This window comes from Lissotriton helveticus, chromosome 1_1 (genome assembly GCF_964261635.1).
Source record: "Lissotriton helveticus chromosome 1_1, aLisHel1.1, whole genome shotgun sequence".
Taxonomy (NCBI): Eukaryota; Metazoa; Chordata; class Amphibia; order Caudata; family Salamandridae; genus Lissotriton; species Lissotriton helveticus.
The window spans coordinates 1,470,696,374-1,470,721,198 of NC_136057.1; the positions used below are offsets into that span (position 1 = coordinate 1,470,696,374).

Genomic DNA, 24,825 nt, shown 5'->3' on the forward strand with positions numbered 1-24,825 from the left:
GGTCTGTGGTTCTGAAAAATATTGATCCGTAACAGTACCGGACTCGAGAATAAAAACTTCGTCGAAATAGGACGAATTTGGTATCAAAAGACCGGAAATGACGAGTACATCAAGCACATGTATTTTCAGTATATTCGAGTGACAATTTCACCTCGAAATCGTCATTTACCTTCTGAACCCTTAATTGCATGTTGCCCTTTTCATAGGCCTTAATCCAGTCGAATTTGTTTCCACAAGGACACGTACTCCTTAATCGACTTCTTCCTGACCCCAGTACAAGTTAGAACCATTGCCCCAGGCCGAGCTCGTTAGGTCAGTTCCCTCCCAGTGACCAAGCAAGATAGTATCTAGGCCCAACCGGCCATAAAGCCATTTCAGCACGCACACCTGCCATATCTCGCTCACATCTTTCTTCTTTCCTTTTCCTCACTTATTTTATGGTGGGGAGGTGACCATTTTTTATTAGGGGTCCAGCGATATCTGATGAAATGTTGGGCCTTGCCGGATGATTTGTTATGGGCATCACAACGTGAAATATGTACATGTCATCATGACTCTGCTTTCTTTTGTAATCAGTAACCATAAATGAAATACCGCGCACCCAAGGAATGTTTCGCCAAAGGGCAAATGTTATGTATAAGAAGAGAAGCCTAACTTTGTGAAAGTGTGCAGTCTCCTGAATATACTGGCATTGTACTTCTAGGACCCTGTCACCTTGGTTGCAGCCAATAAACTAATCTTTGACTTCACCTAGAAGACTCTGAAGTTTCTGTGGGTCTGACTCAGGAGAACCCGAGGTCTTTGGTGTGTTGATCCCCTGGCACCGCTGGGTTACCGGTTCGGTACCGGTTCCTAAAAACCCAGTACCTCAATACCTCCGGGTCTAGCCAGCGCTATATAAAACTTATGATAAATAAATAGACCTGAGCCATAAAGTGAAGAATTTAAAGAAAACTATCTTTATTTCTATTCAATCAAAGAAAACCGTACAGGGAGAAAATGGGAAAGTAAATATACCCCTAAGAGAACAGTGTCACATGAGCAAAGTAAAGTGTTTTTAAAAATGTTTCACAGGGCTCAGCAACGATTTTAGTGTCCAGGTTTGACCAGTGCATTACAAAGGAACTGGAAAGTAGTAAAAATGCATTAGCATATTTAAACAGTGTACAAGTGATTCAAGCTGCTATTTGTGCAACGTACATTAGACGGGAGGGAGGATTGTCAAAAGAAGGTTCGATTATATTTGCTTCCTACACACCTTGAGAATTTATATTTGACTATCCTCTGATGTCCCTCTTTTTAAATTGTATCCATTGACACCCTTCTGTGTTAGGTTTTTAAATAGTTATTTTTAAGGAAGAGGAGTGCACTTCTTGTGCAAGAAAGGGAATGATCTGCTGATGGAAGATAATCAATTGTATATTTTTAAATGGTGTTAATCTTGCTTTCTCAGCCAGGAACCTCATAACCTGCCTCAAGTGAACGAATTCACTCACTTTTCTCTTTGCTTCCATCTGGTTTCTGTCTGTTTCTATCCTCCTCCTCCACTTCTCTCTATTCACCAGTTAATCAGTTCTAAAAATGATTACCTTATAGGTAGAATGAACCAAGTAATTAACAGGGGTTTCATAATGGAAAGAGCACAGGGCTTTTTGTTCTATGCCTCTGCGAAAATCTCTGCAGAGAATCATCAAATCTCTCACCTGTACCTATTTAGACCAGGGAAAATGCAAACCTTCTGAGCTTTCTGTATGTAGTGAAATGAGCTGGGACGGTTGCAGGCAAGTACAATAGTTAGGGTTACATAAACGTATAGGGAAGGGCACGTAAAAGGAAACACGTTAAGGTAAGTGATAGATCAAAAAAAGTGACTAATAGATGTAACATTAGGGGCAGGATAAAAGACAGAACTAAAGGGCTAACATTAGACTAACATTGAGCATCAAAGTGATAGGGTTGAAAGTATAAGAGCGAGAATTAGGAAATGGAAAAAGATTAGGCTTATGGTAGGGGATATAGCCCTGCAATAAGAGGAAACAAACAACATCAGATGTTAAATTCGGATTTTCTGTTAAAAAAACCCAGTACAGAAAGAAAATATCACTTCATGTGATTTTTCACTCAAATAAATTACATGGATCCATAACCGAAGGACTTAATGATGTATAGTGGAGGGAAAAAAACTGTGAGAAACAGAAGTTCCTAACAAACATTTTTAAAAAAAGGGGGAAGTGAGAGGTGTTTTAAGTTTTCTTCATTAACAGCAGCATTTAAGAGTATGCAACAGGAAGAAGGAAAAACAATACTTCAGGGAAGGAGCACACAATTTATTGAGAAATTGGTTACCTGTTTCGAAATTCTGGTACTCTACTTCTAAAGGTGCTCATCCAGTTTGTGTTTCTACTAGCCGGGAACAGAACTCAAAAGAATCCCTACTGCGAGGCCAGTGCAGACAAACCACAGCTGCGGGATTTTGGGTTTGTTTGTCTCTGAAATGTATTTGTCCTGGGGGGCCCATCCTCCTAAAGGTCTACAAACTGAGGCACTCCTTCTGCACTGGATTCCCAGGGAAATCAGGGCGCACAGTGTAGTGTGGCTGCAAGACTCAGAAATCAACCGTCACTGCCCAGCCCAGTGCTCTTCTTAATAAAAAGCGAACCAATTATTGGAACAGCGAAATGTCACAGTAAACCCACAAATGGTGGCTCAGGCCCGCGTTTGAGGATCTAGACTTCAAGTTTTAGCTAAGTGTCCCACGACAGCTAATATCCTATTCCAAGTTCCCACGGTGCCCCTCTTATCCAAAATATGTGGTATCTAGCAATAATATTTCATCACTGACTGGCATAGGCACAAGTTCACTAAGCGGGCACCATGTTAGGCAATCCAATGCTACGTCTCTGGCAGGCTCGTCCATATAGTTCAAGATACAGTCTCTCAAGTCTTTTATTTTCATGCTCCATGTTAACTGTTCGTAGGGGGCACCATTGGGGTTGTTGCCAGATGGCTGTGCGCTTGTCAGGTGCACATGCTTGGGGAAATGAGGCAGCAGTCCTGGTCATCTGATGTTTGTCTTCAGCAGTTATGACCAATGGGCTGTGAGGCAGGTTCTCTGCTATAACAAAAAAGATCTTTGCAGGGTACACCGCACGCTGATCAGCGGCAGCAGACGTCTGTCCAAATATGCTATGATGGTGTCAGACAGCACAGTGTTGGTCGGATTCAGTTTTGTTCATACAGTTTCTTCAATGAACCGCGCAGGGAGACCATGCGACTGCCTCATGTCTCCGGTCAGCAGTGGTTGGCCTCTCCCACCTCCCCTCTCCCCCCAAATGGCAGTCAGCTTCTTATGAGTGATCAACACACTGAGAACACTGCTATGCTTCTCCTTCTGGACAGGTCTCCTTCTTTCTCTGAGCAGGCAGGGTTGCAGGCTTCTAGTTGCTAGGCACCTCCAACACCTCCCCAACAAGTTGTACAGACTTCAGGTAATTGCCCTTACTTCTGGGAGACTGGCTGTCATACAGACAGCAGTCCTGGTATCAAAGCAGCTATTTGAGTACTTTGTGGAGAACTCCCTTCCTTGGTCAGTGATTCAGCCCTGGAACTGTCACACAGTGGGATGGTTTGAATCCCACTTTTAAACAAGTTTTCCAGACAGGAGTTGTGGATTAACTGTCTAGAGTCTTGGAACCAGTTAGGGTGGTCCTCTTTGAAATTTCATTTTTTGGCTGTAGAACTGACACAGGTTTTGTACAAGAGGATTGCTTTCACAGCAGGTAGCGATAATGCAGGCTCCAAGCAGGAGTATGCCATAACATGGGCACAATGATGTAAGTGGAAAGACTCTGCTCCTGGCTGTCATTCGCCTTCTTAAAGTAGCAATCATGGAAATACAAAGGGACAGGCATGGTCTAGAAAGGTCCTGCTCTAACTATAGAATATGCTACCTAAGCCCTTCTTAGCTACCATCTAACAATTGGCAGTATTTAGGAAGATTAATCAGGATTCCTTTGCTTAAAGGGCCTCATAAAATGTCTAAGGAAAGCAGCGTATCCATCTTCCCTCAATTCAGAGACTGGGTCTGCACTGTTTAGCTTCAGAATGCAGGGAATACACTCCTATATGTATTGGGAATCTGTACCCACCCTTTATCTTGTGCAATGCTTAATTAGGGGCAATCCAAAATGGATCCCACTTGTCCCAGCACTCCCACCACACATGGAGGCTTGCAATCATACATGTTGCACACACCATGCATATACACATTATGCATGCCACATGAAATTTTAGAAGCAGGGCTGGGTGTTACATGTAAGCGGAACTTTACCTGCGTAGGGACAGCACTCCTCCTAGAACATTAAAAGGTCTGCTTAGGACTATTAATCCACAATACTCTGTATGGTGCCACTATCGCTTTAGGTCAACACCCTAACACATCAACAACAGTCCTATGTCGATAAAAGAGGGCATGCATGGTGTGCTCCGCCATGTCATAAGGCAGGTTTGGACCTCGACTTTATTATAAAACAGGTGTAGTCTTCAGCCCCCACACTATATTAGCGTGACAGTGAGGAAAACAAAAAGTCAGAATACCAGTTTTGCACTCAGGGCAGGGATACCCGTCTGACAACACCCAGCCCATTCTAGTCCTTTACTCGTTCCGTGCTCATGACGAGTCAGCTCGTCATGAGGCACAGTCACGCTGTGCTCATGACGACCTATGCGGCGCGCCCATGCAGGGATAATTCCCCTGCTGTGCTGGGCGTCCCATTGGAACGAGTGTGGTCATGACGAGCTCAGCGCCACCGTGCAGCATGACCAGCCCGAGCTCGTCAGGAGCACCGCGGTGCTGTACGCGCCCACCTCTCCCCCCAGCCCAGCAGGGAAATTAGCCCCGCAGGGAAGGGATGAACCAAGGAGGACGTCGTAGAGACACATTTGGGTGGTCTCACAATCTGTGAGAAATAGCTAGCTCAGTTTTCAAATTAGTACCCTATCTATGGATCAACATGAAAATACTTCTTTTAAAAGGATAAAAGCACATTGAGAATTTGACTACTAAAAAAGCAACCTGAACCATAACCGTTTTTTTAATTCTCAAAAGCAATAAAAACAAATTAAAGAGAGCAACGGGATAATGTCTATTAATGCATGAATTTGTGGCTAAGGAAAGTGGATCTGACCATTGACATACGGTTAATGGCCTCTGTCGTTAAGCAGAAGAGGAATCTAGCATTGTGCAGCAAAGAGAAAAACAATTCCATTTACTACTGGACTAGCCCTAATGATAATCATATAATAAGATATAAATGATCAAGCAGTATCATTAATTAGCTTTCCACCATCAACATCTGTAAATGAAATGCCCGGCTAAACCCACTCTCACAACTTCTTCATTGTGTACTTAGGAAATATGTCACAAATGCTGAATAATCAAACAACAGTACAAAAGCACCTATTAGTCTGGAAGATGGCCGTATTAGGTGACTAGAACCTCCTGCAGCCCCACCTCATTCTTAACTGCAAGCTAATTGCCATGTTATTACTATGTGCATTTGGGAGGTGCAAGAACTCACCAGAGTGCGTCCTGAGGTGACCAGTGAGAGCGTCCCTCCGGCGGCAGGCATAGTTGCAGAAGGGGCACTTGAAGGGCTTCTCCCCAGAGTGTAGCTTGATGTGTCGCAGCAGGTTCCCCTTCTGGGTAAAGGAAGCTCCACACTGGTTGCAGTGGAATGGCCTTTCACCTAAAAAATGGCATTAAACACAAAGTCCTTCCTAAGAATCAAAACAGGGCAAGTCCGCATGCAACCGTAACAATAAAATTACTTAAGGTGGATCCTAGTGGAACAGCAGGTGGGACTAAAGTAAAGAAGTAGGGTGCACAAGACCAGTGTCCGAGGCTTCGACACATTTGTATCCACTCCCCAAAACAATGGGTTTTCCCAAAATATACAATGCTTTTTCATTTCTATTGTCACAGGCAGATATGTTATGATAGAGAGCAGATTCTGCCCCAACTACTAACCAAATGGCCAAATCTCAGGAAAGTGTTTGTCTTTAAACATACAACTCATGTGTTGTATGTAAACTTCCCACTCATGTGTCAGACAAACCAGTAGGTTTTTAGGTCAAGCCTAGCGGCAGCGCGCATGCGCTGCTCGCTCTGTGAGGCATGCTGTATTAGGGTATGCACTGGAAGCCCTGCCCACTCTCCGTCCATATTTGTCATTGGTTTGTGTCATTGTCCTTCATAAATAGTGGCTTCTGATTCCTAAATAGGCTTGTTAGTCCCTACTTGGTGCCACCTTGTCTCCATTGGTTACTGCCCATAACGACAGGACCTTCTACTAGGCTTATTACACCGTCTGCATTATCAGTGGGTGAGCACTATTTTGTTTATTGACAGTGATGGGGACAATAACGGCCGATTTTCCTATACAGCGATATGCGCTCTAAATTGTATGCTGAGCGCGGCGCCCGCTTTAGGGACACCGCGCTCAGTGTACATTTTTTAATTTTAAACTTTGATGTTGAGCGCGGCACCCGCATCAGGGACACCACTCTGTGTTTATTTATTTATTTTTTTAATGAGTGTGTGCCCGCTTCAGGGACACTGTGCTCTGTTTTTTTTACTTTAATAGTGAGTGTATGCGGTTACTACTCACTTTAAACAATGTATTTCATTAGTGCTTGAATGGTGCTATCGCACAAGTTACTACTTGTGTAACAATATATCTGAAAGAGTCATTAGTTAGTGATAGATTCCTTACCTTAGACTATCCCCATGCGTCAGACTGGATCCGGAAAGTTTTGCTTAGCAGTACCCTTGCGCGTCAGTAAGTGGCGTCCTGCGGCTCCGCGTCCGTCACTGGCGTTGTCATCGCCAAGCTGATGTCACGGAGAGTACTTAGGCACCAACCATGCACGTTGGCGTCAGTTCTGTATACAACTTTCCGCGCCAGGAATGCAGAGCCATGCAAGATACTGACCATTGGTGCATAAAACTAGGGCCCTAAAAGGGGATGACCTTAACCCTAGTAATCAGTTCGCAGAACGGGGAGAATGGGTGGGGCGGTAAGGAATCTAGATATATCGTTACACATAGTAATTTGTGCATCTGAAAGAGACACGTTAGTTATAGATTCCTTACCTTAGAATAGATACTCCAGCAATACCAACCCCGGTGGTGGGTCTGCAAACCAAATTACACCAGGAAGTCACGGAGAACAGAACGGCCAAAGAAGCCGGGTCTCCGGACTTGACAGTAGTGCTTTGTATACGTGTGCAGCGAGGCCCACGTAGCTGCCTGACAAATGTGCAAGGCAGTAGTGGCTGCAGTGCCCTGGTCAAATGGGCAAACAGCCCCACAGGAGGCTCCTTCTTGGCCAAGGAGTAACATGCTTTGATGCACAGAACGACCCACCGGGAAATGGTCTGTTTGTGCACAGCCCGACCTTTTTTGGCGCCCACGTAGCCAACAAAGAGCTGATCATCCACCCAGAACTGTTGTGTACGCTGCAGATAGAATGCGAGCGCATCTTTTGGGTCCAGACGGTGGAGCCTCCCCTCTTCCCTGGACGGATGCGGAGGTGGAAAGAAGGTGGGCAAAGTGATGGTCTGCCCGACGTGGAAGGACGTGACAACCTTTGGCAATAAAGAAGGACAGGTCCTTAAAACCACCTTGTCCGGATGAACAGAAAGGAAAGGAGGTTTAGAAGAAAGAGCCTGGAGCTCACTCACTCTTCTGGCAAAGGTGATAGCTACCAGGAAAGTCGTCTTGAGAGTGAGAAGACGTAAAGGACAGTTATGAAGCGGCTCAAAGGGAGCGCACATCAGAAAAGTCAGGACAAGATTTAAGTCCCATTGAGGCATTATGAAAGGCACGGGAGGAAACGTGTGTGTAATGTCTTTGAGAAAGCGGTTGACAACCGGGGACTTAAAAAGAGAAGGCTGACCAGGAAGCCTCAGGAAGGCGGAAATGGCAGAAAGATAGCCTCTGATAGTGCCCAGAGCAGAGCCCTGCTGGGCCAAAAATAGGAGAAACATAATAACATCAGAAAGAGGGGCCTAAAAGGGATCCACAGCCTTTGCTGTGCACCATGCCACAAATTTGTTCCATCGGCAGGCGGATACCGTTTTAGTGGAGGGACGCCTGGCTGCCAGAATGACATTACAGACTTCGGGAGGAAGGTCAAAAGCCTTCAACTGTCACCGCTCAATCTCCACGCATGGAGGTGGAGGCTGGCCAGGTTCGGGTGGATGACCGTCCCCTGCTGCTGCGACAGAAGACCCTCCCGAAGAGGCAGACGGATCGGGGGATCGATGCTCATACTGAGTTGCTCGGGATACCATACTCTTCGAGCCCAGTCCGGAGCCACAAGAATAACTTGGACCCGTTCGCGCCTGATCTTCTTCAGCACAAGTTGAATAGGCGGAAAAGCGCACAGTAGACCGCAGCTCCACTCGAGACGAATAGCGTCTCTGAGCGAGTGCCGCCTTGGAAATTACCAACGCGCAGAACTGATGACATTGTGCGTTCTCTTTGGTGGCGAATAGATCTAACCAAGGCTCTCCCCACTGCAGAAAGAGACCTTGCGCCACGTCCGAGTTCAGACCCCATTCATGATCCATCAAGCACCAGCGGCTGAGTTCATCCGCCCTGGCGTTCAGAGAACCTGCCAGGTGTTGAACCACCAAGGTAATGCCTTGATGTTCCAGCCATGACCAGAGGCGCAGAGCCTCCTGACATAGGGTCCAGGACCCCACCCCACCCTGTTTGTTGCAATACCACATGGCGGTGGTGTTGTCCATGAAAACCTGCACTACACTTCCCCAGACAGAGGGAAGGAATGCCTTCAGTGCAAGTCGGATCACCCGCAGCTCCAGAAGGTTGATATGGAGCCGGGACTCCGCCGGAGACCAGAGGCCTCTGATCTCCGCCTCTCCCAAGTGGCCTCCTAATCCCAGGAAAGACGCATCGGTCACCACTGTGTGCACCGGTTGGGGAAGGGAGAGGGATCTGCCACTGACCCAATTGCGATTCGTGAGCCACCACTGCAGTTGTCGTGCAGTGCCCTCCGAGATCTGGACATGATCGGACAGTTTGCCCTGTTGCTGTGCCCACTGGAACTTCAGGTCCCACTGCAGAGCCCGCATAACCCATCTGGCATGTCACACTAGCAGGATGCAGGAGGCCATCAGGCCCAGGAGCCGGAGGGTCATCCTGACTGAAACCTGTGCTAGAGGCTGCAAGATCGGAATCATAGCCTGAATATCCCAGACTCGCTGCTCGGGAGGATAAACCCGAAACTGCGTCGAATCCAGAACCGCTCCGATTAAGGGGAGCTTCTGAGAGGGACTCAGGTGCGACTTCGGCACGTTTAAGGAGAACCCCAGCAAATGCAGGAGGTCGGCTGTAGTCTGAAGGTGGTTGACGACTGCCTGGGGCAAGCCCGCCTTTAACAACCAGTCGTCGAGGTAGGGGAAGACTGACACCCCTGACCTCCGCAGATGAGCTGCGACCACCGCCATCACTTTCGTGAACACCTGAGGGGCGCTGGTAAGCCGAAGGGGAGCAACTGAAAATGCTCCTGACCTACCGTGAACCGCAGGTAACGCCGGTGGGCCGGCAGGACGGTGATGTGAAAATATGCGTCATGCAAGTCCAACTCTACCATCCAGTCTCGAAAGCAGTCAAGACCTGAGTCAGGGTTAGCATCTTGAACTTCTCCTTCCGGAGGAAAAGATTCACGACCCGGAGGTCCAAGATAGGACACAGACACTCTTTGTCCTTCTTGAGGACCAGAAAGTAGTGAGAATAGCAACCACTCCCTACTTCTGGCTCAGGAACGCACTCGACGGCTCCTTTGGCCAAGAGGGCCGCATCTTCCTGTTGGAGAAGAGCCAAATGATCCCCCGGCATGCGGTGGCACCGAGGCGGCATGGCTGGGGGTGGGGACTGAAAGGGAAGGGAGTAACCCTTGCAGTTTATCGGCAGCATCCATTTGTCTGACCAGTTCATCCATAGTGCATTGCCTTGGAGAGCGGGTGTGGCTCCCATAGATTTTGCCACATCTGAGTCCTTTTTCACCTTTTGTAAGGACGTGTCTACAGCAGGTCAAAAGAGGTGTTGTTTATCAAACACTGTATTAAGAATAGAAGCTTGTACTTCTGGTTTAAAACCAGACATTTTTAACCACGAATGCCTTCTTAGTAGCACGCTGTGGGTCGACGGCTCTAGCCACAGTGTCAGCCTCATATAACGCGCAATCGAATAGAATTGTTAGAGATGAGCTTTCCTTCCTGCACTAGGTCTTGAGCTTTGGACTTGTGCTCGTCAGGCAGGAATTGGAGCAATTGCTCCATTTTGTCCCAAAGCGCCCTATCGTACCTGGTTAAAAGGGTTTGGGTATTAGAAATGCACCAGCAATTTGCAGCTTGGGAGGCTACTCTTTTCCCAGAAGTGTCAATCAACTTAGACTCTTTGTCCAGAGGCGGAGCATCTTCTGACGTTTGAGAATTGGACCGTTTATGGGCTTTAGAAAATAGTAACGAACCGAAGGGTAACTTGTTCTTGATATAAACTGGATCTGATGGTGTAGATTTATACTTTTTGTCTATCCCGGGAGTGAGAATACGTGCCCGAACAGGATCCTTAAATATGTCATCCACATGTCTTAGCATACCTTTGAGCATGGGGAATGTATGAGTGGATCTTTCGGAACTGCTAAGGGTTCCAAAAAGGAAATCCTCCTCTAGAGATTCTTTATGTAATTGAACCCTGTGATAATCAGCAGCTCTGCTTAATATTTCGATAAAGCCTACGTTGTCATCTGGTGGAGAGGGTTTAGTAGGTTAAAGATCAGAACTGTTACCTGTGGGAGAATCTGTGTTGTAATCCTTCTAGGGGTCTACAAGTGCAGGAACATTGTCCACATCCCTGTCATCCTGATTATCAGGTGTGTATGGTGGTGGTGAATAAGTAGGGGTAATTAACAAGTGTATTTCGGGGGAAGGAGGTGATGGAGGAGGAGGAGGAGGAGAAGGGTTAGGACCTACATGTTTTTTCTTTAAAGGATTGTGGTAGGCTTCTTCAGAGTCAGATTTGCGTTTGAGTGGCAATTTGGTCGCAATATGTCCAGTTTTTGGATTAATGTACAGTTCTTTTTGTTTCTGGTCCAGTTTAGGAGGCGGGACATCGAAACAGGGCTCCTTAGATGGTATCGGAGCATCTTTGTATTTCGGCGCCAAAGTTTTCGGTGCCGGTGTCTTGGGGGCGGAAGATTTCGGTTCCGAAGACGATTTCGGTATTGAAGAAGGCGGGCCCGAGATGGGTTTTGGCTTCGACCCCTAAGGTTTCGGTTTGGTGCCTATGTGTGGACGACTTGACCGGAGCCGGAAGGCTTTGACATATGTTTTGGTGCCGAGCACGAAGGTGGGGCGTTGGAAACAAGTTCTCTGTGCTGATCATGGCCCGAAGGCAGAGGTGGAACTGGAGCCTTTTTCTTCGGCTGAGTTGGACTTTGGGGCAAGGGAGGATCGGTACTCACAATACGTTGACCTTGAGGAATATCTTCATCCAAATTGGAGCCAGACTCGGAGAAGGAGACAAGGTCCTCTTGTTCTTCATCAGCCCCTATGGCGTAGCCAGTTTCTTGTTAGGAATCTTCACCGAAGAAGTCCGGAATGGAGCCGGTGTTCTAACTCTGCATGTAGATACGTCGAGCCAGAAAGCTGCGGAGCGGTTTTTTCGAGCGGAAAGATTTACACCCACTACAGTCTTGTTTGTTGTGCTCCGGAGATAGGCACAGGTTACACACTTTGTGCGAGCAGGTGCGCGGAAACTTCGAGTGGAACCGAGAGCAGAATTTGAAGTGAGTACGTTCCATTGACTGTGAGGCTGCCCAAGGTGTGGGTAGGCCTACGAGCTTCCGGATCAAAAATAGTTTTTTGTATTAAATACGATACACAGAGAAGGGAAATACGCAATCGAAAATAATACCATCGAGGGCAAGTGGATTGCACACCGAGGGGAACCCGAGAAATGGTGTAAAACCGGAGCGCAGCAATTTACGTCCGCACCCTATGGCGGAAAAAAACCCAATCTAACAATGGAGTCGATGACCATGCGCACTATCACCGAAAGGAGGAGTCACCTTCCTCGTGACTGGAAAGACTTCTTCGAAGAAAAACTTGCAAAAATCCAGACCCAACACTAGATGGCAGGAGTATGCAAAGCATGTGATCTACAGCTCACACGCCTGAAACATAATGAAACAACTATTTTTAATAGTTATTAAAAATCCAATTTAATGATGAAGTCAGATTTTTTTCTAAATATTTTGAATACATAATTTTTAGAACCCATTGCCTGTCTGAAGTTGCTGAAGGCTAATCTGCATTTTTGCTCTTGCCAGCAAGTAGTGTGCATCTGAACAGGTGTGAATTGTTCCTACAAGGCAATTTGCACCAAACAAATGGTTGACCTGAATGGGCAGAGATGACCCATCTGAACCGGACAGAATATGCAGGGTGAGGCTGTGAGAATCGTTTCTGACATCCGCGAGTTGAATCCTGCTTGAATGTCACATCCTGCTTGACAGGTCTGCTGGTATTTTTCATGATACTTGGAGGCGCACGTGAAAAAACAACGAAGAGAGTGAGGGTTTTACCACAACGTGGAGGGGGTACTCCTGGTCCCCTTGACCCAAATCTGTATAAACAAAGAGAGGAGTATCACCAATGGACCCAAGGAGGTCCTATTGGGAAAAAGGGGGAAGAAGGGGGAAGGTCAAAAGAAAATTATTCTTTTGTTAGAAGGTCCCACCCGGACAGCCGAGTGCCATCCGGATGTGCTGCGACACCTGATTACAGTGGAGCGGGTAATTTTTCGTGAATGTGGTGAAAAAAAGTGAGTTAAAAACTGGCCAAGTATAACTTCAAGGAACATTTTTTATTCTGAAGCTACTGGACAGTATTTAAAACAGCCTTGCGATACTTCCGTAGGTTAGGTTGGGAGCGCACTTCAAAGATGCTGCTTCCCTTGTCACAGTCAAAAGTTAGCAGACATTTGGACAGGACCCTCAATGCCCCGCCCCCCCCCCCCCCACACCCAGCCAAATCAGGCCATAATCACAGTAGGCCTCTTTCTAACATTACAATTTCGAAGCCTGTTGGGTTTACATATAACAGTTGGGTGCACTTCAAAGAAGGGAAACAGGATGTGAAAACAATTTGTTTATATCTACTGTCTGGTTGGTGAAAACTCAGTTGTGTTCTACTAGACTTGTGTTTCTCAGTCTGTTGTGGGTATAGGAACTGCTTCAAACTTTAATTCGGTGTTAGATGTGAATGGATACTAGAATTACCATAGTACATACCCCACATACACCACCAGTTCTCAGACGCACGTTTAGTGTAGCTAAAGACTTTGGCCATCTTGAAAAGTGGGTAGGATTGGCGGCAGGAGCTTTTATCACATTGAGGAGGGCGTGCCCAGGAGCCATTCACACCCACTAGCTCGTGCCAGCCATAAATGTGGCATATTAACTGTGGCATCTCCAGGCCCCACTTCAGAACACTACTGGACCTGTGGAGGATTAGAAGAGAGCCTAACGTGCTATCTGAGACCTAAGAAGAGCCTACAAGATTCGACCTGCTCTATCGTACCTAGGACAAAGAAGTTAACTCCATGGTCATAAGGCTGACTTCCAGTTCAAGCTACAGGGGATACAACAAACTACAAGAGGCCTTTCCTGTTCCTGCCCAGCTGATCAGTGGCAACTGGACTCTGAAAGTCTCAGGGATCATGGGACTTTAGAAGTGTACTCCTGTGGTGGATTAGGAATTAAAGGACTAAAGGTAGTAGACAAATCTTTGACCACGACGAACCTGGTTAGCATATCCAAGCCACACTGCATCGCAGTCAGTGTCAAATTGCACCTAGGTCCTATTCTACCACGACCATTGACTACCTTTGGCACTTTCTCTTTCTTGGCACTATTTCTACCTAAAGCTTTACAAATATACATCTCCAGTTTCCCTTACTGGAATATTTAATTTTCTGTGTCATTTTATGAAATGTTGCTCAATTAATCTAATTCAGTTTAGGATTTTTATTGTTTTGCATTTCAACTTTATTACTGTTTTAGTACTTCATAAATATCTAATACATTGCCTCTAAATTAAACTTGACTGTTCTGTGCCATAGCTACCAAGGTGTTGCTCTAAGGTTAATTTAGGGACTTTAAGGATTCACCCAGTCAAGGATTGTTATCATTACTTGAGGTGGGTACTTACCAGACTCCACTAACACTCTAATTTAATGCACAATTCATATGGAGGGAGGCTGTTGTGGGTCTACTTTACTAGTGGTAAGGTTGGCATTGTACTGCTGGGTGGGAAAAGAGAATGTTGTATGGTGTTTCACTCATGTTTTGTAGGGCACCCGTGCATAAATGACTAGCATACCATAGCACCACTGTGTAAAGGCGATACAGGGGTGTAAGCAGATGGGCAGGCAAAACACTTTGGTTTGGAGAGAGGATGACATGGCTGTGTTGAACACGGGGATAATAATATTATCATGGTTTTTACATAGTGCTTCAAACCAAACTTCTGCTGTTCCTTAAGCACCTTAGGCAACCCGTGTTACTACAGTTCAATATAATGGAAGGTACTCAATAGGACTCAATAGGACAGCATAGCACTGTATGTAAGGGGACAGGCTGATATGACACTGCAATATATGATGGCAGGGCAATGTTGCCCTAATGATAAAAAGAAAAATCCGGATTTGCTCTGTAATATTATGTGGAAGGGTAACAAAGCTCTACTGCATATTGAGGCCCTAAATTATAAGGTGATGAGCTGGCAGTGCTCAATTCTGCATGGCAGGGGGCTGGCAGGGCACAGGCCAACACAGCTTAAATGTATTACAGACATCAAAAACATTTTAATGGAGGAGTTACCCCAAAATAATTAATCAAATACAGGTTCTTTGAGAACCAAATCTCAAATGTAATATTCAAATATATATCAAGTCAAGTCAAAACCACTTTATTCGATTTAGTTAAAAATCATAAAAGCATTCTACAATCACATCACAAGAAGGCAGAACAAATTCATAAACAGATACAAAAGCAGCAGTCAGTAATAATTTCATAAAAATACATGATATGAGGAAACAACAATAATAATTAATTAATATACATTATAAAAGTACATCATAAAAGAGAGAATACTCAGTAAAATAGACATTTTAAAATGAAAACAACATCCATTTCATTTATCTTCACAAGACACTAATATTTACATCTTTAAGTCTTTTCCTCCTGATCCTAACCGCAGCAACAAGATAATTGGCCACGCTAAACATGGCCAACGTAGAATCCATTAATTGGAGGTACAGGAGAGCAGGTTTTGCCTGAAGAAAAGCTTTTTCCTTCAATAATGGTACAAGGTATTTCTGTCTGGGCTCAATGAAAAAATTACAGAATAGCATAAAGTGCATATTATTTTGAGCAGAAAAACTATCACAATTACAGACAGGGGCATCCTCCTCCTTAAACCAACCGTGACTGTCACACAAAACCGTATAAATCTGGTTAAACCGAAGTTTAACCAGAAGCCACCTATGAAAGGGGATAGTGACAATAGTAAGGTACGGTTGGATGGTAAGACGCGTAATAGTCAGATAATGGGCTCTGACCGTGGGCTTGAGTAGTTGGCATTCTTCCCTCTCCACATTTTTCCTAGTTATAAAGTTGGCCTTCACCCAGGCTAAATCTGATTTCTTAAGACCCTGAGGAGTAAGAAAAATATCAGGGCGACCCAGATCCAAGGAGCACTTCTTTATATGTGAAAGCCAATCTATACTTTTATAGTTTTCCAGTTTTAAACAGTCCGCCAGTATTTTATGATTAAGGCCCAAGTTTTTATTGGTCCAAAGCCTTATCCATAACAAGATAGGGGCCATAAGAAGGGTGTCCGATATATAGCCAAACCCAACTTCCTGGTGGACTGAAAACGTGGCTGTAGATTGGGGGAGCCCTAAGGTGGAACGCAGGAATTTATTTTCTTCCCTTTGAATTGATTCACTATTTACATAGCCCCACAGACCAGAGCCGTACCTGGCTATTGCCACTGATTTTGCCCTGTACAAGTTAAGTAAGGCACCTGTTGGCTTCCCGCCCAGTCTCCTAGCAAAACTTAGGATAGCAGTGGCTGAGCTTCTAACCGCTTTAGTTTTAGCTACAATTTGCGGAGCCCAAGTCCCCTTGGTGTCAAAAATTACGCCCAAGTATGTAAAAACTTTAACATTGGTGATCACGTCGCCATTACAATAAAACTGTCTGGAGTTGTTTTTACCAGCCCCAAAAGCCATGACGTGTGATTTGGAGTTGTTTATCACTAAGTCTAATGAAAGCATAAAATCATTAAAAGCATTTAAAAGTTTTTGTAGACCTATAGGAGTCCGAGCTATTAAAGCGGCATCATCCGCGTACAGGAGAACCGGAATACGAGTTTCCCCTGCACGCGGAGTATCCAAGGTCGCAGATAAAAGAGTTTCCTCAAGCGAGTTTATATACAAGGTGAATAGCATGGGCGCAAGAATGCAGCCCTGCCGCACTCCCCTGCTAGATTTGAACCAGGCGGTACGATTACCTTCCTGGTCCATTCTGATTGAAGCTTTCAGATCTTTATGTAATTCTGCCAGAAAATATACAAGGGGGGGGTCCAAACCCAGCTTTAACAACATAGTCCATAGTCGAACTCTATTCACCAAATCGAAAGCTGTGGATAGGTCCATGAATGCAACATAAATTGACCCTTTTTTGACAGTTGTGTATTTCGAGATTAACAAATGAAGATTTAGGCATTGGTCCTCAGTCCCCCTCCCAGCACGAAACCCATATTGGGCATCTACTAGAATATTGTTATCTGTGGACCAGGTGTTAATTCTAGCAAGCAGGACTTTGCCCAAAATCTTCATTGAAGAATCCAATAACGAAATTGGCCGAAAACACTTTGGGTCGCTTCTTAGGCCCTTTTTAAAAATAGGTACTATAATGGCACATGACCATGATTTTGGCAACCCCCCCTCATACACACAATTAAAAACGTTAGCTAAAATCTCAGCCCACAACTCTGAATTAAGTTTGTATAAGTCCGGGGGAACCCCATCCGGGTTCAAATATATCTATATATCTATATATCTATATATATATATATATATATATATATATATATATATTTATATAGGGAATATGGATAATTATGTGTATCCTCATGTTTTCAGCAGAACATGGTGAATTCAATTTGTTCAGAGCATAATTTATTCATAGCCTAATCAAATACACAAACACCGATTATTAATAAACATTGCATCATAATTAATCCATCAACATGTAGAAACGCCAACAACTGTTCCTTGTTATGTACAATTCACAAGTGAAAGTAACCAGTAGTAGAGACTTCACTCTGTTGAGTCACCACAAGCATAAAACTGAAATAATGCCAGTCAACATGTGTTTCGTGATTATCGCTTCATCAAGACTGAAATAACAAGCATTTGCAATGCAATAGGTCTCGCATTAGGAAAGTTTGAGCTATTGGTATTGTAAATGACAAATATTTAATTTATGTGTTGGTTTTGAAAATAGTGAAATGAATAGCTTTGTCATTTACAATGCCAATAGTTATAACTTTTGCAAATGTGACACCTATAGCATTTGTAATACAATATGTGTTGTACTTATGTGACTTAGATGTATTGATATTACAAATAACAATGGGTTTTAATTTTTTTAAAATACTTAAATAAAAGTTATTGTAATTTATAATGGCAATAGCTTAAACTTTTGTAAATAACTTTTGTGAAGATTATGTTCAGTGTATTTTATTGTGACGAAAATCCAAGAACAGAAGTTAAATATGAACATCTTTTTGTGACATGTGTAATAAAGCTTGAAACATTGAGAGAACATATTTGAACCAGTTCTTTTTGAATGGTTGCACAGATTGATGCTGTGGTGGCGCTGAGCGATGTTGTGATGGCGGCGAGTGATGCTGAGGCGTTCAGTGATGCTGTGGTAGCGCATAGTGATGTTGTGGTGCCCCTGAGTGATGCTGTGGTGGTGCTGAGTGATGCTGTGGTGGAGCGATAGATAGAGTGAGTGCGATAGATAGATAGCGTGAGGGGATAGATAGCTAGAGGGAGGGCGATAGATCGAGGGAGGGCGATAGATAGAGGGAGATAGATAGATAGAGGGAGATAGATAGATAGATAGACAGGTAGATAGAGTGAGGGCGATCGATAGATAAGAGTGAAGGCGATAGATAGATAGACATATAGATAGAGAGGGCGATAGATAGAGTGAGGGTAATAGATAGAGTGAGGGGCGATAGAGTGAGGGCAATAGATAGACACAGATAGAAAGACTGAGGGTGATAGAGTGAGGGCGATAGATAGATAGATAGATAGATAGATAGAGGGTTGTTTGTTGGGTTGTGTGTGGGGGGTTGTGTGTGTGGGGGGGTTGTGTGTGTGTGGGGTTGTGTGTGTGTGTGGGCTTGTGTGTGTGTGTGGGGTTGTGTGTGTGGAGGGTGGTGTGTGTGGAGGGTGGTGTGTGTGGAGGGTGGTGTGTGTGGGGGGCAAGGGGTGTGTGTGTGTGTGTGTGTGTGTGTGTGGGTGGGGTTGGGTGTGTGGGTGGGGTTGGGTGTGTGGGGTTGTGTGTGTGTGTGGGGTTGGGTGTGTGTAGGGTTGTGTGTGTGTGTGGGGTTGTGTGTGTGGGGTTGTGTGTGTGGGGTTGTGTGCATGTGTGGGGTTGTGTGCGTGGTTGTGTGTGGGATTGTGTGTGGGGGTGTGTGAGGGGTTGTGTGAGGGGTTGTGTGTGTGGGGGTGTGTGTGGGTGTGTATGTGTGTGGGGTTGTGTCTGGGGTTGTGTGTGGGGTTGTGTGTGTGTGTGTGTGGGGTTGTGTGTGCGTGTGTAGGGTTGTGTGTGCGTGGGTAGGGTTGTGTGTGTGGGGTCTGGGTGTGTGGGGTTGTGTGGGGTTGTGCATGTGGTTGTGTGTGGGGTTGTGTGTGGGGTTGTGTGTGTGTGTGTGTGTGGGGTTGTGTGTGGGGTTGTGTGTGGGGTTGTGTGTGGGGTTGTGTGTGGGTGTGTGTGGGGTTGTGTGGGTGTGGGGTTGTGTGTGTGTGTGTGTGTGTGGGGTTGTGTGTGGGGTTGTGTGTGGGGTTGTGTGTGGGTGTGTATGGGTGTGTATGGGGTTGTGTGTGGGTGTGTATGGGGTTGTGTGGGTGTGGGGTTGTGTGTGTGTGTGGGTGTGTGTGTGGGGGTGGGTGTGTGTGTGGGGGGGGTTGTGTGTGTGGGTGTGTGTGGGGGTGGGTGTGTGGGGTGTATGTGTGGGGGGTGTGTGGGGTGTATGTGTGGGGGTTGTGTGGGGGGTTGTGGGGGGGTTATGTGTGGGGGGGGTTGTGTGTGGGGGGGGTTGTGTGGGGGGGGGTTGTGTGTGGGGGGTTGTGTGTGGGGGGGTTGTGTGTGTGGGGGGTTGTGTGTGGGGGGTTGTGTGTGGGGGGGTTGTGTGTGGGGGGGTTGTGTGTGGGGGGGTTGTGTGTGGGGGGTTGTGTGTGGGGGGGTTGTGTGGGGGGGGTTGTGTGTGGAGGGGTTGTGTGTGGGGGGGTTGTGTGTGGGGGGTTGTGTGTGGGGGGGTTGTGTGTGTGGGGTTGTGTGTGTGGGGTTGTGTGTGGGGGGGTTGTGTGTGTGTGGGGGTTGTGTGTGTGGGGGTTGTGTGTGTGGGGGGTTGTGTGTGTGGGGGGTTGTGTGTGGGGGGGGTTGTGTGGGGGGGGTTTGTGTGTGGGGGGGTTGTGTGGGGGGGGGTTTGTGTGGGGGGGTTGTGTGCGTGTGGGGAGTTGTGTGTGTGGTGGGTTGTGTGTGTGTGTGTTGGGTTGTGTGTGTGGGGTTGTGTGTGTGGGGTTTTGTGTGTGGGGGGTTGTGTGTGTGGGGGGTTGTGTGTGTGGGGGGTTGTGTGTGTGGGGGGTTGTGTGTGTGGGGGGTTGTGTGTGTGGGGGGTTGTGTGTGTGGGGGTTGTGTGTGTGGGGGTTGTGTGTGTGGAGTTGTGTTTGTGAAATTTAATGTGTATGAATTTTAATTATTAGAAGTCATTTTAGAAGTGGTGATTTAAATTGGATCACGCTTTAAGCAATGTAATATATTACATCTGTTTAACTTTACTTTACAAGAGATGCTCCACGCCAGGAGCCCCCACTCTTGAAGTCGAGTTTGCTCTTGACAAGGCTTGTTTAGTCCAGTGAAAGAAAGCTGCTATTGCACCTCTCTCCAGACTCCTCCTCCACAGAGCATAACTGTGCAGCATTTCTGTTAGTCGATGTATGCATATGAACACAATCTAATATTTGGGAACAGAGATGTGGGGGGGATTTTATTCCTAACTTACATAATAGTTGAGGACCTTCTGTGCCTGAGAAGGCTGAAAAAAGTTAGTTTGAGCTTTAAAAAACTTGCGCTTTGGGACTGTTGGCATATGTGTTTAATGTTTTGTGTTTTGCTTATTTTCTGCATAGTAATGTGCATGCTGAGTGTTTCTGGTATATGTGTAATTCTTATGCTGTGCCGTTGTTCGAAGTGTGTGCTTTTCATTATGATTGGTTCACTTGAACTAAACATCCCAGGAAAGAGTAAAGGAAATGGGCAGAGTTGTTTTGTGTGGTGAGAGGTGGGAAATAAGAGAGAGGGCACAGGATCTTGGGATAAGGGAGGGGGTGACAAATGGTGAGCATTTTGCGGGCGCTTTGATGTTCTCAGTGGCCGCGCGGCTCACTGAGAACATCAAAGCGGCCGCGAAATTGCTCCCAAAGCTGCAGGCGGACAAATGGTGCGCGCACCCGGCCCACATGCACTGTGCCCGATCCACCTGCAGACTTTGGGAGCCCTTACTATACTCTAGCAAAGCATTGTTAACCCAATGACTATAGCGAGACCTAAAAATGCTTGAACTGAAGAACGCGGCCATTTAACATTGAATCCCGGCGCGCACGAATCAAACAAACGGTGTGATCCTCTGCAAAATGCCGTAACTCTCTGTAGGCCCCCGTGTTTACCAAAACATGAAGGGCTTAGAAACGAGCTAACCATATTGCAGCTGTGGGACACACTGGACGATTAAATTTTTTTTTATTTAGGCAGTGCTCAATTTGTGCTGGTTGTTGCTCATGGTGGGCAGCAGCACTCATTTTGGGGGGAACCAACATATTTGTTTTCATCATCAGACTTTCAGCAAGAGAGAGAAAGACAGAAAGAGGACAAAGAACGAGGAAAACAATGATACAAAAATAACGACAAATAAGAGAAAGGAGGAATGAAGGAGAACTGCAGGAGGTTGATAAATAGGCAGGGTAATACATGGTGTGTGAAGAAAAAAACATGAGGTGTAATCAAGGCTAGACAGCCTTGGAATTCAATCAGTCCGACACTTGGCTTTGCCAGCAATAGTCTTCTTGGAAAAATTATAAAAAGGGAAAAAAAAGAGAGAAAGAATCAGTGAAGGAAAAAAAAATGTCAAGAATGGGAAAAAGAAGTAAAGGTGAAAAGAAGGAAAGGCTAAAGTGTGGTTCAATGGAAGAGTGAAATGACAGATTCAATGATAGATGGTAACGTGAAAGGATGGATAAATGAATGGAATATTAGAACGGTGAAAGCCCAGAGGGATGCATGATAGAAGAGATGGATTGAAGGGTGAGGTAATCAATGGGTGAACGGATGGATGGATAGATGGGTAAAAGGAAAGATAAATGGCCTGGATTGTGTATGCATGGATAAATCTTTGAATGTGTTAACGGGTAGATGAATGGAAGGGTGGATGGGTGGGGGAAGGCAGAAAGGATAGATGGATAAATTAAAGAAATGATAAAGGACGAGTGGGTGAATAGATGAATGCCTCAAAGGATGACTGGATGGATAAATTAGTGAGTGAGTGATGGATAGATAGAACAGCGCACCGATAGCTGCATAAAATAGTGAAAGGATGAATAGGTAGATGCCCACAAAGAATAGACGGATAGATCACGGGAAGGATGCCACTGTGAACGGAATTCTTCAGGTGTGGATTGCATAGCAGGTATAGATCAAAGTGGGGAGTCACTTCGTTCTCTGCCTGCTCCCTTGGCTGTTGACCTTGTCTGGGAAATAAACTGAGGGAAGCCAGGCAGGAAGCTGCGGCAGTAATTGCTTGTGCCTATTACTAACGCATTCGCCAGGCCCCTGGCAGTATGAGAGGAGAGATGGGGGATACATTTTGCTTCGGTTTAGCTCTTGGGTTTCTCGCTGCTGGGTATTAGTGTGAAGTTTCCGTGCTCAGACTATGCTGAAAAATGCTTGAACTGAAGAACACGGCGATTTAACATTGAATTCCGGCACGCACGAAACAACCAAACCCTGTGACCCTCTGCAAAATGCTGTAACTCTCTGTAGGCCCCTTTGTTTGCCAAAATATTGAGTGCTTAGAAACGAGCTAACCATATTGCAGCTGTGGGACACACTGTACGCTTACGTTTTTTTATTTGGAGAGAAGTCCCAGTTTTAATGTTGTTAACCACTTTTTAAAACAAACAGATATCAATTCAATATTTACCATGTAAAACCTTCTCTTTAAAAAATAAATGATCTGTAACCTAACGTGAAATGCGGTGGTATCATCCAAGTGATGACACCCAAGGGTACAAAGAAGAGTTACTATATGTTTATCAAACCGGTAAGATAAGGTGATGAAAAGAATTAATGCTGTCATCAGTGAAAAAGAGAAATTATAAAGCCATGTAAATAGGATAAAAGCAAACCGTCAGTTCAGGTGAAGGAAAGACAAGTGGGGGCATTCCAGTATTAATTTTATTAGTTAACACAGTTTGGCTTTCTTGTGATCCATTGTTATTAATGCTGAGCCGATTGTTAACTACAGGGGAGGGAGGTAGTTACGCTTTTAATATTGTAGATCACTGAAGTGCAAGATATATGTTGCGAGTTATAAAAATCATTATGAGGGAGAAAGCGGTTTGAAATAGATCTTGCAGATATATTAAGTAACAGATGCACTGAAATTCATAATGTACTGACCCGGATACACTACTACGCAATATGCACAATAATATAACTTGTTCAACAGATGGAATTTCATTTTGACTTAAGCTCTTGCGCAGGATACTGCACTACTTGTAAAACTCTAACATTTGTTTAAAAAGAAAGAAACACAAAATAGAAGTTCACAATGAGGGCACTAAATATTACCTGAACCTGTCAAACCCTATAAACGGGGTGGAAGTCGAGGCTAATACAGTAAATGAAAACTGACAATTCAGCGGCAAAGGCATGGGCTTTTTAAGATCTTTGTGTGAAGAACTTGCAAAAAACCCCCCAAAAAAACAAGCAATGCGCGCTCTGTGCTGGGGGAAGAGGAAGGCCATTAAATGAAGGGGGCGGAGAGGAGCCTGTGAGAACTTGCGGAGGAGATCAAAGGAAGGGTGGGAGGGAGATTGGCGAGTGAGCATATGGGGGGTGAGGGGGTGTGCGGCCTGGTGAGCTGAATTAGTGTGGCAGCAGAGGCGGAGCGCGGCGTGCGCGCACGAAGTGTCTGGCGGCAAATGGAAGCTGTGCACAATGCGCGTGGTTGTGCTCACATGCACTGTACCCGATCCGCACTTTGGGTGAACTATTGAAAGCCCTTACTTTAATCTCGCCAAAGCATCCCTACGGGATGGCTTCAGCGAGACCTAAAAATGACAAAAATGTTTTTAAGCAGAAGGAATTGCAAAACTCCACAAAATCTAGCTCTGAAAGGCGCCCTGCGGAAGATGAAGGCACTATTTAAAAAGAAGGAATAGAGTAAGAGAAGGCAAAAGAATGAAGAACTCTGGGCAAAAATACTCCTCAACTCTAAACTCAAGAACAGTGCCAGATTTTGGTGGACGATTATTAGGCTCAAACGACCTAGCCATCAAGAAATAAACTCGAACATAACAGAGATTACCTGGGCAAAATACTGAAATAACCACTTTAACAATAACGAGGAAGAGGGGAACGCGGTGAAAGAGGATTCCTTGACCGTCCAAAATAACAAAGGGATTCCATAGACAAAACCACCACGGAGGAGAAGGGATAGGTAGCCTCGAACCACCACTGGATAGCAACGAAGATTGCTACGGAATAACTACGACACAGATTAAGACACAAATAGCCGGAGGGAGGCTTGAAGTAGGTCCTGGGCCAATGCTATACAAGCAGGAAGAGGAATTTTGGAGCAAAGTACTGGTCCCAGTCGTCAAGGATATACAGGACTCACAAGTAATTCAAGAATCATGGCAAGGATCGACAATCAGTCCAATCACCAAACAGGGCGACAGGAACACCCCAAATAGTTACCGACTTGTGGCCCTAATCGACATAGAAGCTAAGTATTATGCGGGAATAATCCTTGATAAACTAACAGCCTGGGCATCAGCAAACTCAATCATCCCCATAAACCAAACTGGGTTCTGTCAAGGACAGGGAACCCCTACTAATATTATGGCGCTAGCTCTGTTGACGGATGCAGCTAAAGCGGGAAAGTACCCACTATTCATATGCTTTATAGACTATAACACAGCTTTGGATCATGTAGACCATGCTAAACTATGGAAGAAATTGGAGAATAGGGGATTATAGACACCCCTTTTAAATCAGCTAATACTGCTACACACTGACACCTGGGTCAAGATTAAATTAGGAGCAGTAGCCTTGCTTTTTAATCTTTTCCTTGCCGTTCTTCTCGGGG

General features: G+C 45.3%; 1 protein-coding gene across 10 annotated transcripts in view; it reads right to left on the reverse strand.

The window, feature by feature from the left end:
• The window catches only part of IKZF4 (IKAROS family zinc finger 4), a 316,988-nt gene that overhangs the window by 48,354 nt on the left and 243,809 nt on the right, over positions 1 to 24,825 (reverse strand). For all 10 annotated transcript variants that reach the window (XM_078686319.1, XM_078686312.1, XM_078686311.1 and 7 more), the window contains one exon: positions 5,580 to 5,747. In XM_078686319.1, the coding sequence (XP_078542445.1) occupies positions 5,580 to 5,747 (168 nt within the window). The remainder of the gene's footprint in view (positions 1 to 5,579; positions 5,748 to 24,825) is intronic.